We start from the raw sequence: 15,109 nt of genomic DNA, 5'->3' as shown, positions 1-15,109 counted from the left end.
AGAGGAGGACTGGCAGCAGATGTTAGCTCAGGGCTGATCTTCCTCAAAAAAAAAACTATTGAGCTACGACATCCCTCAGTCATTCTAGTTTTGATGGTGATCTTGAAATTCCTGTGAGAAATAGATCAGTCAACATAGGAACCCATTAATTCTGACAGAGTTGTTTTGTTTTGTTTGTTCTTAGCCAGGGTTATATATGAAAATTATGGCACTGTTTATCTGAGTAGCTCTGATTCAATAGATGTGGTCACATGGGGTGAGTGAGTGCAGGTGAAAAAAATGGTGGATCTAAAGAGTATTTCTCTGATGATGTTATAGTAAAAAACAAACCAGCAAAACCTTGTTGGTCCCGCACCCACTTCTAAATGATGCATGGTGGAAAACCTTATTCTGATATGCATAAAAATGAATATTAACAATATCCACAAAGGCTCTTTTATATCATAAGTCTCAAAAATTATGGTAACAGTTAATATTAGACTACCAAAGAATCAGGCAGTAGAAACTGCATCTGGTGAGATGAAAGGTAGGTGACAGCTGAAAATGGGTTTGAGGTCTGTGTTTTTCTTATCTAATCAGTAGTTTTAATATCCTCTCTCCTTGTCTTAGCAAAAGGTGAAACTCATTTAAAACCTCCCTGTGGGGAGTTTTCTGAGATAACCCTGGTGTATTATCATTTCACCATCTTCAGGGTACTTAGAGGATGGATTGTGACCATATAAAAAATTACTTAACGATATTCTTTCTTACTACTTGTTTTGTATTAATTTCTCACATCTGTCCCTAACTAAAATGTAAGTTCCTTGAGTTAGGGGTCATTGACCAAACCCAGTTTTTAATTATGCTTCTTCCTACCCAGTCACACAGTAGGAGTTTAAAAAGTGCTCCCTAAACACGTAAGCTTCTAATGGATGTGTCTGAGGGGTTTTTAATAAATGTCCTCGCTAAGCCCAACTTCTGGGATTCATTCCAATATATTTTATTTGGTTTAATCTTTTTGTTATGAAGAATTACAACTTTTCTGGTTTCGTAAAATGTTACATACTTTTAAAGTAAATTAATGCAGAAAAATAAAAATAGAATTTGACTAATACTCTAAATCCTATCATCCAAAATAATTTTCCCAATGTTTTATAAACATTGTTTGACATCTCTTAATGTGTATCCATAGGCAGAGATTATCTTAGAAAAAACTGTATTATACCATTTTAATTAAGGGTACTAAACTTAATTAATTTCAGGCTGAATAATAAAAAAGAACAGAAGTAAAACCAAAAAACAAAATTGCTAAACATTGCCACAAGATATATTCATATCTAAAACTTCTCTCCCAAGATATTAAAATTAAATTGAAACTGAAATAAAAGTGGTTATCTTTTTAACTACTCATTCAACTTCAGACAATATATTATAAAGGTTGGGGAAATAATTATACTTCTGGTCTCTCCTTCCTCCATGTTTTTATTATTTATATTATTTTTTAAACAGGTTGATAACATTTATATTCTGTTTTGTAACTAGAATCCCCATAGTTCTTTAACCCTGGTACTATATTTTAATGGGTTCCATGCTCCCCAAAGGACTTTTTACACAGTTTCTTCTTTTGTTAGGGCTACGTGGATTCATGTTATAGAGGATTAGATTTTGTCCTCTGATAAATTTTCTGTCCTTAGACTTTACTCTTTGAAAGCCTGCTATTCTTTCCTGAGCTCTTTCAGAATCATTCCTCTCTAATTTCTTTGAGACGAGGAAGAAGTCTCATTTTGATCTCTTTCTGTTTTTCTTTGGGCAGTCCCTCTTGTAGCAAAAGGCGCTGGTCTGCCTCTTGCTCCACAGGGTGTGCTCTTTCCCTCTGTGTGTGCTCATTTTATGCATAAATCCTGTGTGACTTCCCTTCTGGGAAACCGGAGTCTTTAAGCCAGTAGACTACCCACTGATCAGCACGTGCGCCAGAGTCTGCAGCCTTTCCTCAGATTGGTGGTCTTCCAACTCCCTTTGGTCAGAATAATAGGGAATTTCCCTGACCCTGATTGGACGTGATTGCCCATGATTTTTATCATGAGGTCAGCCTAGCATCTTCTTGTATAGCGTAGACTCTCTCTGTGTCAATTTGGCAATTGTTACTTCTCTTTCCTCCTCTCGATCTTAACTTCTTTACACTCTCTAGTGTCCAGGAATTAGACCCTACAATGACTACCTCTTTCTCTTCCTCCTGATACTGTAGGGAGATGAGGTACCAGCTGTAACAAGATAAGACAATCAGATATAATTGGATTGTTCTTAAGCCAATTAAGAGTAAGTGTGAAAGGATAATTAAAGTGGAATTAAATATCTTGTGTGGCAACAAATTGAGCAATAAGTTCATCTGTTGTGTCTTTGTTCCAAAACTATAAAACATGTTTTGCTTAGTTGGACATCTTTGAAATAGCTCTTCTTTTGACTTTGTCATAAAAGACTATGTACCTCTCCGAATCTTCTTTTTTCTATGATATTCTTAAAGATTTTGAACTATACCAAATAGTAATCAACAGGATAAATCCTACTTCTCATGTTGCCCGTAACACGTTTCAAAATTTTATAATTTTCTCATTTCCCCAATACTCCCTCCTAGAGTCATTCTTGGTAAATGACCTCACCTCCGTCGTATTGAGAATATTAGGCCGTAAATAAGAATAAAGCAAATTTCTTGCCTACGTTTTTCAACATTTCTGTCTCTAGGTTTTGCCTTTGTTTCCTCTGCTGAGAAAAGAAACTCCTAATTCTCTTCTTGTGACCTATTTTTTTTTTATTGTGAAATACTTCAAACATACAGAAAAATACAGTTGCTAATAAAGCAGACATCTATATACACATAACCTTGACTCAACAAATGTTAGGAGCTTGTCAGATTTACTTTAGATTTAAAATGATAGATACAACTTTTATACTTTTTTGTGTTTATAAGTGAGATTGGCTGATAAATTTTCTCTTATATTGTCCTTGTTTGTCCTTATTTTGGAATAAAGTTTATATTAACTTCATAAATTGTATTGAAGAGCTTTCTTTCTTTACTTATTCACTGGAATACGTATAAAGTGAAGTTGTGGGAGAGTTCTGTGATATTTTAGTAAAATTCATCTTTAGAGCTATTTTATACTATGCGCTTTGTGTGTATATGGGGCAGGGGGCTGCCTATTCATTTTTTTGAAGCTTTGACAAATTTACTCAGATTTTCTGTTTCTAAGTTAAATTTGAAAATTTATAAACTTAAAATAGTTTATCTGTTTTCAAAGATACTGGCTAAAGTCATAGTATTATGTTATGCTTTTCAAAATCTACTTCCAATTATATCTGCTTTTCAAATCTATCTTATATCTCAAATTATATGCCTACCTTTCTCTCCTATTCATGTTTATTCGTGTCATCTCTCACTAGACTTAGACCTATTTTATTAGCGTAATAAAAAGAAAAAACTTTTTTTCGTTGCTGGTGATCTTCAATTGTTCTCCGTTTCTGTTTCATGAAGTCCACTCTTATTCTTACAATATTTCCTTCATTCTTTCTCAAGTTTCTGTTCTGTGGTTCATTTATAAAAACTTCTTGATTTGTACACTTAATCCTTGAGTTTTCAATATTTTTCTGCTCTCTAATGTGACAATTTATGTTTCAAACCAATTGAGCTGCATTTTACAAATTTTGGCGTTGTCATTTAGAATCCAAATATTTTGCAATTTCCGTTATAAATCTTTTTTTATTTAACTTATGAAATACTTAGAAGTGTGCTTTTGAATGTCCAAGTATATAGTGGGTGTAGGAGAATTGGAGAGTTGCTATGTCTGTTTTATAGATACCTAATTTTATTTCTTTGTGGACAGATGTTTATACTATTCTTCAGTAATTGTTGAGCCTTAGTGGTCAGTTTTTTTTTTTTTTTCTTACTCTTTCTTGAGTACTGTCAAAAAATTGCTTTTTCTGCAGGGCTGAGACCAGTGCCCTATTTGAAATTCATTAGTTCAATTCAAGATTGATTATTGAGTTGTTAATGTCATCTGTGTTCTTAAGACACGTTTTTTGTCTGATATCTCAGTTTCTGGTGAAGTATGTTAAAACTTCCCGTTAACATTGTATAATGCCAATTTTTCTTTTTTATTCCCTCAGTTTTAAATTTTGAGTACTATGCTGTTTAAATAGATGCAGGCATAAGGCATTATATTTTCCCAGTGAATTATTCCGTTTACACTTAAGGAATGATCTTCATCATCCCCAGTAAGGTTTTTTACCTTCTCTTATCTGATGTTAATATTGTAGTATTGCTTTTTGTTGTTTTGAATGTTTACCTAGTATCTTTTTGGCTTATCGGCTCATTTTCATACATTCCATGGGATTTTTATTTTAAGTATATCTCTTGTAAGGAGCATATAATTGGATTGTGTTACTTTTAAATCTAATATTAAAATCCATTTATATTTATTTTGATTGTGTTGCACTAAATTAAAATTTTTTTTTCTCCTTTTATGCCTTCCATTTGATTGACTGAGTTTTCCTTCCATGTATTTATTTGGAAGTTAGAAGTCTTTTTCATTTCTTCCAATGGCTACCTATAGAGTTTTAACAAAGTAAAGAAGTAATCTGTATTGCTCTTGTTCCCAAATGCCAGAATTTAATGGTGCTGTCATTTCAGTTACACCTTCCCATCTTGCATGCAATTATTGTCTACTATTTTATTTCCACGTTATTTTAACTCTCATTAGTTATTTGTCCTATTTTTCACTGTTCGTGCTTATTTTGAGTTAGTCATATCTGTTAGCCTTTTGGCTTACCATTGCTACTGCAGCCCACTCCTTCCTTCTTGGATTTAATGTCTTTATTTGTTAAGAACATCCACTAGTGGTTATTTCAGTAAGATTCTCTAAGGGATGGAGTTTCCCTTTTGGATACTGAAATGTTCTTGTATCACTGCTATCTTGAGAGACTTTGTTATTAATGAAATTCCAGATTGACACTTCTTGTTTCTTGGACCTTTGAAGATATTCCACTGTCATCTGTTGTTTATTGACAATAAGGTTTCTTTGTTGTCATCCTTTTGGAGGTAATCTATTTTTGTTCAAAATTGTTTTAAGATGTTATTTTTATTTTTGATGTTTTGCGATTTCAGCACATCGAATGGTGGAATGGGTATTTATCTTTCTTGAGATTTCATGTATTGCTTTATCTGAGGACTCTTGCCATTTTTTTCAGTTCTAAAAATTTCAGCCATTAGCTCTTTAAATATTGCCTCTTTGTCGTCTGCTATGTTTTTTCTTTCTGAGATTCCCATAAGTGTGCATTCTGACTGCTTCTTCCATTCTCTGCATTTCTTCTCTATTCTGTTTTTTGACTGATCTTTTTTATGCTGCATTCTAGTTTTATCAACTGTATTTTAATTTTTCAATAATTCTTTTCTCTGCTATGTCCATTGAATATTTAAAAATGTTTTTTAAAAACTAACTTTTCATTTTTAGAAGTTCCATCTGGTTCTCTTTCAAATTTGCTTATTTTTTTTAACCATAGTGTCCTGTTTTTATCATATTGGTTTTTATTTCTTCTTTTGTCCCTAATTATTTAAAACAAGGGCCAGAGAGTAAATGCTGTAAGCTTTGCAGGTCATACGATTTCTGTCACAACTAGGCAGACCAAGACAATATCTAAACAATTGGGCATGACTGTGTTCCAGTAAAACTTTATTTACCAAAACAGGTATTGGACTGGATATAGCTCATGGGCCATAATTTGGTGACCCTTGATTTAAAGCATAGTCTGTTAAAATCACAATGAAGTGGTTCTCTTAACTCAAGTAACTGAGAGTGGTAACTATTCTGGTTGATGCATCAGCTGACTGTCCCTTATGGTGGATCAGTCTTTTGTGTGTCATAATTTGAGTTGTGAAATCTAAATACAGCCTTCTGGTGGAGGTCAGAGTGCTTCGAAGTGTAGGATTATCCTTCAAAGCATATTGGTATTTCAGACCTCACAGCTAATATTTTTATAAAGGATTACTTTTCAAAGTATTACCCTCAAAATACCTTGAATAGGAATCTTCTGAAATAATCCAGCGATTATTGCTCTTCCTGACACATGGGGAGCACACAGCTATCAGCTCCCAGTGCTATCATCATCTCTCTCAAAATTAACAGCACTGTTGTTATTGTTATCATTGATCCTAGGTCTTAGAGAATCTACAAAAACTGTAGTTGTTACCATTTATGTTCCCAAAGTTTTTGAAACTTCTGATTAATTGGAAGATCAGAATTAAAATACTTCTCTTTTAGACCTACTGCTACTGGGAGTTAAAAATATAGATAGTATTGAGTGAAGAATACATTATGAAAATAAAGACAACTAACAAGACAGAAACACAAAGAAGCTTTGCAGATTTCCTTCTAAAATATCATTTTTAAAAGTGATAGAATTAAAAATGTTATTGAGTATCTATCAATGTTCAGTATATACTTATGTATGTGTGCACCTGCATGTTTTTCCCAATCTATAGTAAATTTATGCTTCTCGCTTGTTCAATCACAGGACACTTGAAATGGACCAAAGCTGAGGACATTGATATAGAAACCCCAGGATCTATTCTTGTCAACACTAACTTGAGGGCATTAATAAATAAACATACGTTTGCTTCCTTACCTCAGCATTTCCAACAATACCTCCTGCTTTTGCTCCCAGAAGTGGATAGGCAGGTAAGTAGAAGTTTTAGACATGTAGTATTAGTCAATAGTTATATTATTAAGAGACAGGTCTGTTATTGAAGATGACTAATACATGGATGGACCATTTTGTAATAACATGTTATGTAATTTACATACTTATTGCTAGCATTGGTGTATTTGTTTAATCTACCAAAACAGAACCATTTTTTATTATCAGTAGTGAGCCAATTCACATTTTAAAATACAGCACATTGCCTTGGAGTGAAAACGACAGACCTCCCCACATTGGAAAGGGAAAACAAAGAAATCAAACATTCCATTATCAAATAAATCTTTGAAGTAGCTGCTCCTTTACCCCGAGGGAATATTGAAGTGCAGCAATAAAAAGCCAGGGTTTCTAAGAAATTATGTAAATGTTTTTATTCTCAACTCTTTCCAAAAAGCATTTAAAATTTATGTTTGCAGTTGCCTTCTGAGAGTCTATCATCCTGAATATGATTGCCTATAAATAATCACCTTTTATCTTTTTTTTAGTGTAACTAGAAATGCTTTAAATGTATTTTTGTATTTTTGAAAAGCTTCTAAAATAAGGAAATACAAATATAGACCCATAATAGCAGGCATCAATCATCTTCTCAAGCTGTTTCCTTAGGAAAGAAAAGGAAAAAAAAAGATTTCATCACATAAACTTTTATTAGATTTCACAAAAAATATTAAATGGTGACTAGGAAACATTTCCTTGTGATTCTCATTTCAATAAATTTTCACACTGTATATAGTTTCCAGTTGATGGACATAATGCATGTGTGTTTATGAATTTGCATCTTAAAATGATAGATACATCTATAAATTGAAATGGGCAAAATTGGTTCAATATTTCCATATTACTTTGAATAAATTTTCTTAGCTTTTTATTTGATTCTGTTTTCTACTAACACCCATCTCTTTTCATACATACTTAAAATTTGATGTGCTACAGTTTTCTTCCATTCTGATGTATCTCTTTGGTGGAGATTATTGTTTGAGTTTAGAAAAATATTATTTTGGGTGCAATTTTGTTGATTTGGAGTTTGTCTTCATCCCACAAAAATTTGTTTAATATTTACTATGAATATGATATGTTTTAGGTGCTTTGGAATAATGAAAAACAGTAAGTGCCTATTATATGTTTATTGAATCAATGATTAAATATGCTCTAGTTGGATACATAAGCCGTATTTGTGAATAATCAAAATATGAGACAGAAACGGGTAAGCTTAGTGGGGGAAAAGCACAAAGTATATTGAGCTTTCATATGCAGAGGGGAAAAATCAGAGACACATTTAAGATCCTTGAATTGGGCGCTTGAGATATAGGCAGAATCTGAATAAAATAGATGGAAATGTACCAAGTGCAAGGTTTGAAAATACAAAATCAAAACTAATTTTGTGGGAGTCTGGATAATAGGAAGAACAGTGCAAATGAATCTGGAAAGATAGAAGTCAATTTTGGAATATTTCTTGACTATGAGACTAAAGAGTCTGAACAGTGTTCTTCCTGTGTTTGCAGTGCAAAAGCCATGGAGGGCCTTTGAGCAGAGCTATAATATAATAAGATTGTTGCTTTTTAAGAAAATTATTCTGGCAGTACTGAAAGGGAATGTTAGAGATGGAAAGCATGAAAGTGGAAAGAGTTGTTAGAAAGCAATTTTAGTTGTTCCAAAAAGGCAAAATGAGGACTTGAATTTGGAGAATAATGTTGAAGTTAAAGAGGAGAAGGATAGTTCAAGCATCACCATCACCACCACCACCACCATCACCGTCATTATCATCATCATCATCATCATCATCCAGTGGTAGCAATTTTACATTTTGTCAGATAACACTTGAAGCATGGTATAGGAAGAAGCCACTGATGATTCTTGGGTTTCAAGTTTGTATAACTGAGAATTGAGTTCAGGCATTAGGAAAAACTTTATTTTGGGGGGCAAGGGGAAGTGATTTATTAGCTACACAACTATTTCCTCCACTTCAACATATATGTGGTTTATCTATTTACAATTCTGTCTCCTGCTCTTGGAATAAGTTTTGGCATATATATTTTATTCAACCTGTAACAGTTTCTGTTACTGAGTTTTTTCTAGTCACTGTGAGAAATATGAATAAGGCACAATTCCTGTCCTCAAATATTCATCAAATTAGTCCTCAAAAATTTAGTCCATTGGGAAATTATTTCTTCAAGAAATATTTACTGAGCATGTATTATGTGCTACATACACTTTTCTAAATACAGAGGATACAAGAATGATTCTTGTGGAGAAATAACAGAAGAGAAAGACAACCTCATGCTGAAATACAATACTCTTTGCTCATTACTGGGAAAGAAGTATAATAACTAGACAACGTCCACACCAAATTTAGTATAAGACCAGGCAGAGTAACATAAATGTCAAATAGAAGTATAAAGTCCTCTAAAGATGCAGAGGAGTAAGAACTTTAATCTGAAAATAGTATTGGAGAAGATTTTATGGTAGCAGACATACTTTAGTTGAAGCTTGAAGAACTGATAGGTGTTTTGTAAGTAGAGCCAAGGGAAAGTGAATTGCACAGAGGAAGAGCATGTCATTTACAAAGACTTGATGCTTGTGTGTTCCAGAAGATTCAGTAGTACAGTATAACTGGACCATCTTGCAGGGAAAAGACATGAGATACTGTGCTGAAGGGTAGTATGGTCTACAACCTTGATGACCTGGCTGTAGACTAAACTCTTTGAACACTTTCTGAAACCAGCTGGTACCATCAGAGAGGTTTTCACATGAGAAATGGCATGCATAGAATAATTTAAACAGTTGTTTTAGTGCCTAGACATAGGTGAGGGAAAGAAGGATAAATACAAAGGATAAATACAATTCAGTCTCTGTTTTCTCTTAGGAGTCAGTAGCCCTGGGAATGATGGATTGGACAGCAGAAAGATGAGACCCTGTGAGACTGGGTTAGAGACAATTGCAGTAGTTGAGATATGAGATGAGGGTCTGATCTTGGACATTGGCCTTAGAAATGAAAAGAAGGCACTGAATTCCAGGCATATTTTTCAACCCAGATGAGTAGGAATAAATGACAGATTGCCTGTGGGATGGGGTTGTAAAAGGTCTAGAAGGCAACTGGAGATCTTATCTAGGGTGACTTGGGAGGACAGAAAGGCTCTGTGAGCCTATCAGCATTTGCTACCAAGAAATTTAGAGCTCTCTCTGTCTCTGCCCTGCTGGAGGTGAGCTCAACCCTCTCTCCTAGCAGAAAGGGACAGGCGACTTGATGCAACAAGCTACCCAAACTGCTGCTGTTTCAGCCCAGCTTATAAATATCCAAATGTGGATGTACACCACCAATTTCTGGGCCAGAATGACTAGAAAAGGCATGGCCCATGCCCCAGCCCTGGAACATGAACCTGGAATATGGAAATGTGATTCTGATTATATAGATTTATTTGAGCCACTGGAAGGTACTATAATTATGTGACATACCTAAGAATTTTACTTGTATGAAAGCTTGTCTTAACCTATTTTTACTAAATCTGAAATTCCCACCTTTCTCATTTCCTTTCTTTGACTACCCTGTTTCTGCCTGATTTCTCCCCTGAAGCAGCCCTACAGGGCCTCCTACTCTGGGCCATAATAAGATGAGCTTCATTCCATTATTACATCTTTAAAATATGGGAAGCTGGTTTCCCATTTACCTTGCTAGTGCCAACTGTCATTAAGCCAACCTGTCTGGTATTTTGTTTTTCTGTATTTGTACTTTTCTTTCTTTTTTAGAGGTCTGTTTATCTTAGATTAGATTTTTTTTTACATACTCCTCGTTGTTTTATAACATTGTCACATCTAGTTTTATATTTAATTTTACTCTCCACCATTATATTTCAAGTAACAGAAAATCAAACTCAAACTGACTTAAACATAAAGGGGATTTATTGGCTCAGGTAATTAGAAAATAGAGGTTAGAGTGGACTTCTGGTTGTTGGTCCTGGAATTCAGTTATTATCAAGGACTCATTCAATTATTATTTTAAATAAATTAATTTAAAAGCTTTTCTCTTTTGTTGTTGGCACTATCCTAAACCTAAACCTCTTTGTGATAGGATGGCTGCCTGAATCAAAACATGGGTGCTTGCCTCTTGGCTCACATTCATGGGGAAAATACTTCTGTCCCTGTATTTCGAAGAAAAGACCTATGATTCACACTAATGGTACTACTTAGATCACATGACTGATACTGAGCCTCTTAATTACCAGTTTGTATGCACAGTAAGCCAATCACTGAGACACCTACACTGGAGATGGAGAAAGATTTATTCCAATTGGCCAAAATGAAAAGGTGGGAGGATAGGTTCTCTCAAATCTGCCTTAACAAAAGAAGAAATTGGAGTCTTTGTAGAGCTAAGGGGCTTGTGAAGAAGAGTTTTGGAGAAACAAAGGGAAGTCCTTTTCTTTCAATCCAGATAAGCCCTTGGACAACCAGTCATCTGGGTGCAGTAGCTGGGGGCTGGTTATCTGGTGGTTGTAACTTCCTTAAAGGTATTCTTTTTCTTCTGCAAAACATGCTCCTAAATCCTTGTGACCCTTGAGTCATCCCTCAAGTTAAGAAAACAGCAAATTAATGAGATTAACTTCTTTTCATCTCTGTCTGTGTTGGGAACAAGGTTGAAGGCTAACCATGTTCTTATTGAATGTTTATGGTAACCCTCAGTAGTCAGCTTCATGACCACTTCTTAAACAATGACTCTAGCTGAGTAAATGGAATATGCACATTGGTTTAAGGCAACCAGGCCTACTTTTGAACCTTAGAGTACTCACCATCTCCTGAAGCAAAATGGTATGCTGTGGTAGAGGTCAGGGATCCTTTAGAATTCTGTTTTTGGGGGAATTCTGTTAGAGATGCGTTGGGATATGGGGAGGGAGAGATGCTTGGTAGGCAATTAATAGTACCTACTGTAGTGGGGTGGATACTGAGTTTGGTTTTAATGTGTTGGGTTGAGATGCTTCTACTACATGAAGTGTCCAGAAATGATTGTATTTTCGGGTTTTGAAACTGGAGAAGATGGAGTTAGTGATAAAATCTACCTAGATTATTATGTCAACTGTGGGATTTGATGAGACTGCGGGTATCATAGTCATCCTAGAGGAACACAGATATTTGTAAGAGAATATGATAAGAAAGAATATGGGAAGGAGCCAGGGAATAGATAGAAAATAGCAAATCCAGGAGGGATTATCAATGTGAAGATTATGCACAGGCAATAGTATCAAATGGACATTAGGAGGTCATTGGGGAGCCAGTAGGATGTCTTTCCTTTGTTCCTCTAGATCCTGCCTTCAGCCTCCTTAACTCTGCTTTGCTCCCATGAGGCTAACCCGTATATGGACTCCTGCATCAGGAGGAGCTATGCTTTCTGTCTTCTTTTTCTTTTTTTTAATGTTGAAATAATCATAAACTTTCTGAGAATTTGAAGATACACTGGAGAGTAAGTTTCAAGGCTAATTATCCATTCACTTCCCTCCCGCCCCAAATATATTGTGACTTTAAGGTTTTTTTCTACAAACAAGGACATTCTCTTACATAATCACAATGCAACCAGTCAAGATCAGGAAATTAACAGTGATCACTATTACCATGTGAGTCTTAGGCTCTATTCAAGTTTAGCCACTTATCTCAATAATGTCACTTTTAGCAACAAGATCGAGTACAGACTTTGTCATTGCATTTAGTTGTCATATCTCTTTAGTCTCCTTCCTTCTGTAATAATTCTTCAGTCTTCCCTTGACTTTCATGATTTTGACTCTTTTGAAGATTGTAAGCCAGTTTGAGTTCATGTGATGTTTCCTTGTGATTAGATTCAGATTCTGTGCCTTTGGGAAAGATAAGATAAATGATGCTCTATTCTCCCTGCACCTATTAGTTGGCACACAATTTTGATTTGTTCCAGTACTGATATTGTTTTCTTGATCTTTTGATTAAAATGTATCTGCCAAGCTTCTCCAGTGTAAAGTTACTTCTTCCCTCTTTATAATTAAATAGTATTTTCTGAAGAGATTCTTTTAAACTGTGTAAATATCCTCTTCCTCTTCAGACTCTCAATTTATTAATTTATTTATATCTGTATGGTTTCATTGTTTTCTGTTTTTTTCTACAGGTTATTGTGCTCAAATTGTCCCACATTTGGTCACTGGGAGCCTGTTCAAGCTGGCTCCTGGGTCTTCTGACATGTCTCCATCATTCTTTGAGCACTTCATTACTTTGAAGCACATCAAATTGTTCCAATCTCATCTTAACTTTCCATGCCCCAGCCCTGGAATATGAACCCTTTCTCCAAGGAGCCATGGTTCCCTTTAGTGGAGGCTGGTGTTTAGAAATCAAGATCTCACAAAATGTGTGCTCTTTGCTATTGGGGTGTTGCTGCTCCCAGTTCTAGGTCAGAGTTAGAAAATATATGTTTGTATATGTGTCAATGTGTACATACATACGCACGTGTGTATGCATGTATGTTTGTGGCAACACCTCCTTACTTCTGTGTCTTGGAGACAAGGAACATCCTATAGAAGAAAGAGCATGAGCCTATTCACAATACATAAACATAGCACAATTTATATCTACATGTATTTCTATATGTATCTCTATATCTCGTCAATCATGAATTCACACTAATGCCTCCAATCCTAATCTAAGACTCTGTGGGTCATTGTAGTTTTATCCCTTTCCATAGCTGTCTAAGACTGACAGTAAGAAACCCAGTTTCTGTTACCCATAATATATCTAAATATTTGATTAATCCCCTTATAGATCACCAATCTTCCATCTTGGCCACCATACCTCTCCCATGTGGATGGTCTCCTTACTGCACTCAGGCTCTGACTCTCCATGGCAGGCCACCTACCCACCCATCCGGCTTGGGCACCTGGCACCTTCCCCTTTGTGCTTGACCTCTGACACTGTACATCAGGCCAATCCTCTGTGCAGGTACCCTTCTCACCATCCTCTGTCTCTGCAACCCCTCTCCAGGACTCCCCTCCATATGGATACCTACCTCATCCACTAGGCTCTGTGCTCCTACCCTGGGCCATCATGGGCCCCTCTGCTCCTTCTCTAACACAGGGGCCTATATTGCTTTAAGCTTCTGGCCTGAATTATTCAAGAGGGAGAGGAGAAGGCCCTCTGGATTCTAAGTAGGTTTAGCTGTTGGGGAGCCCCAACAGGCTTGAGTGAGATTGAGCCCCTCACCTTCCCTGTGTGGTCAGCATGGACTGCATCCATTGACCAGCTCCTATCAGAAGGCCCTCTCTCTGTCCAAATTATGATAAGCACCTTCTCCCCTTACCCTTCAGGTGAAATACTACCCCCCATTATTAGCCCTTTTTACTGCACTGTCTTCTATGGTTTTGCTGCACCTTGATCACACTTTTATAAGTAGTTACTTTAATCTACTCTCTTCGAATGAAGCTAACTTGAACGAGCCATCTGTGCCTGGCGGGACTCCTGACTGACACACCTTTTGAGGAAATAGAATAATGTGGAAATAAACAATTATAGAATTATGTGGCTGTAAGCAAATTCTAGTGGTTTTGGGAAGGAATAGGATATATAGTTCATGCATTCATTCAACCAATGTTTATTTAACACCTATTATGTGCCAGACAAGCACTGATGATACAGACATTAAGAAGTCACAGTTCCTATCCTGAGAGAAGTGATGGTTCTAGAGGAGAGAGAGAGATATAAAAGCCTAGAGTTACAGAACTGTGTCAGTGGTAGTATACGTGTTGTGCTACGGGAACAAAGAGGAGATAATTGTATTCTGTCTGTGGGAGTTAGAATAGGCTCCAAAGAGAAGGTGTCATTTGAACTGGATCTGGAAGGATGGAGGAAGTTTACCAGGTTAAGAAGTGTGGTGGACATTCCTACTAGAGAAAACAATATGTGTCAATAATAATATCTATTACTTACAATGCTAAGCCTCCTACATAGATTATCACTACATAGATTATCCTACATAGATTATCACTAAGCCTTACAATAACTCTCCTGAGTCCACATTATTAACTCCACTTTATATATGTGGAAACTGAGGGTCAGGGAGAAAAAATGATTTATCTGACTTCTTCTGAATAAAAACATGGGAGCCAGAATTTGAACACAGATTCGTCTGACTCCAAGTTCATGCTCTCTCCCCTAAATGATGTTCCTTGCCCCCAAGACACAGGCAGGGAAGTATGCGATGTCTATCAACACATAACTTGAGATGCCTGGCATAGAGGGTGAGTAAGTTGAGGCTAGGAAGGTAAAACAGAGCAGGCCTTTAACAAAGGCCTCATGTGTCAGTAAGCAATGTAGGACATGCCAAGATTTTACATTTGGAGCATAAAGTTATTAGATTTATAGTTTAGCAAAGAGTTTCATTGGAGGAGCG

The 15,109-nt window shown here is 35.8% G+C and overlaps 1 protein-coding gene across 1 annotated transcript in view; it reads left to right on the top strand.

Annotated features, from left to right (window-relative positions):
- Positions 1 to 15,109, top strand: part of ASXL3 (ASXL transcriptional regulator 3) — a 165,648-nt gene that overhangs the window by 95,987 nt on the left and 54,552 nt on the right. The window contains exon 8 of the mRNA XM_070513245.1: positions 6,541 to 6,704. Coding sequence (XP_070369346.1) covers positions 6,541 to 6,704 — 164 coding nt within the window. The remainder of the gene's footprint in view (positions 1 to 6,540; positions 6,705 to 15,109) is intronic.

This window comes from Equus asinus, chromosome 7, assembly GCF_041296235.1.
Source record: "Equus asinus isolate D_3611 breed Donkey chromosome 7, EquAss-T2T_v2, whole genome shotgun sequence".
In the NCBI taxonomy this organism is placed as follows: Eukaryota; Metazoa; Chordata; class Mammalia; order Perissodactyla; family Equidae; genus Equus; species Equus asinus.
This window is presented reverse-complemented; position numbering and strand designations above follow the sequence as displayed.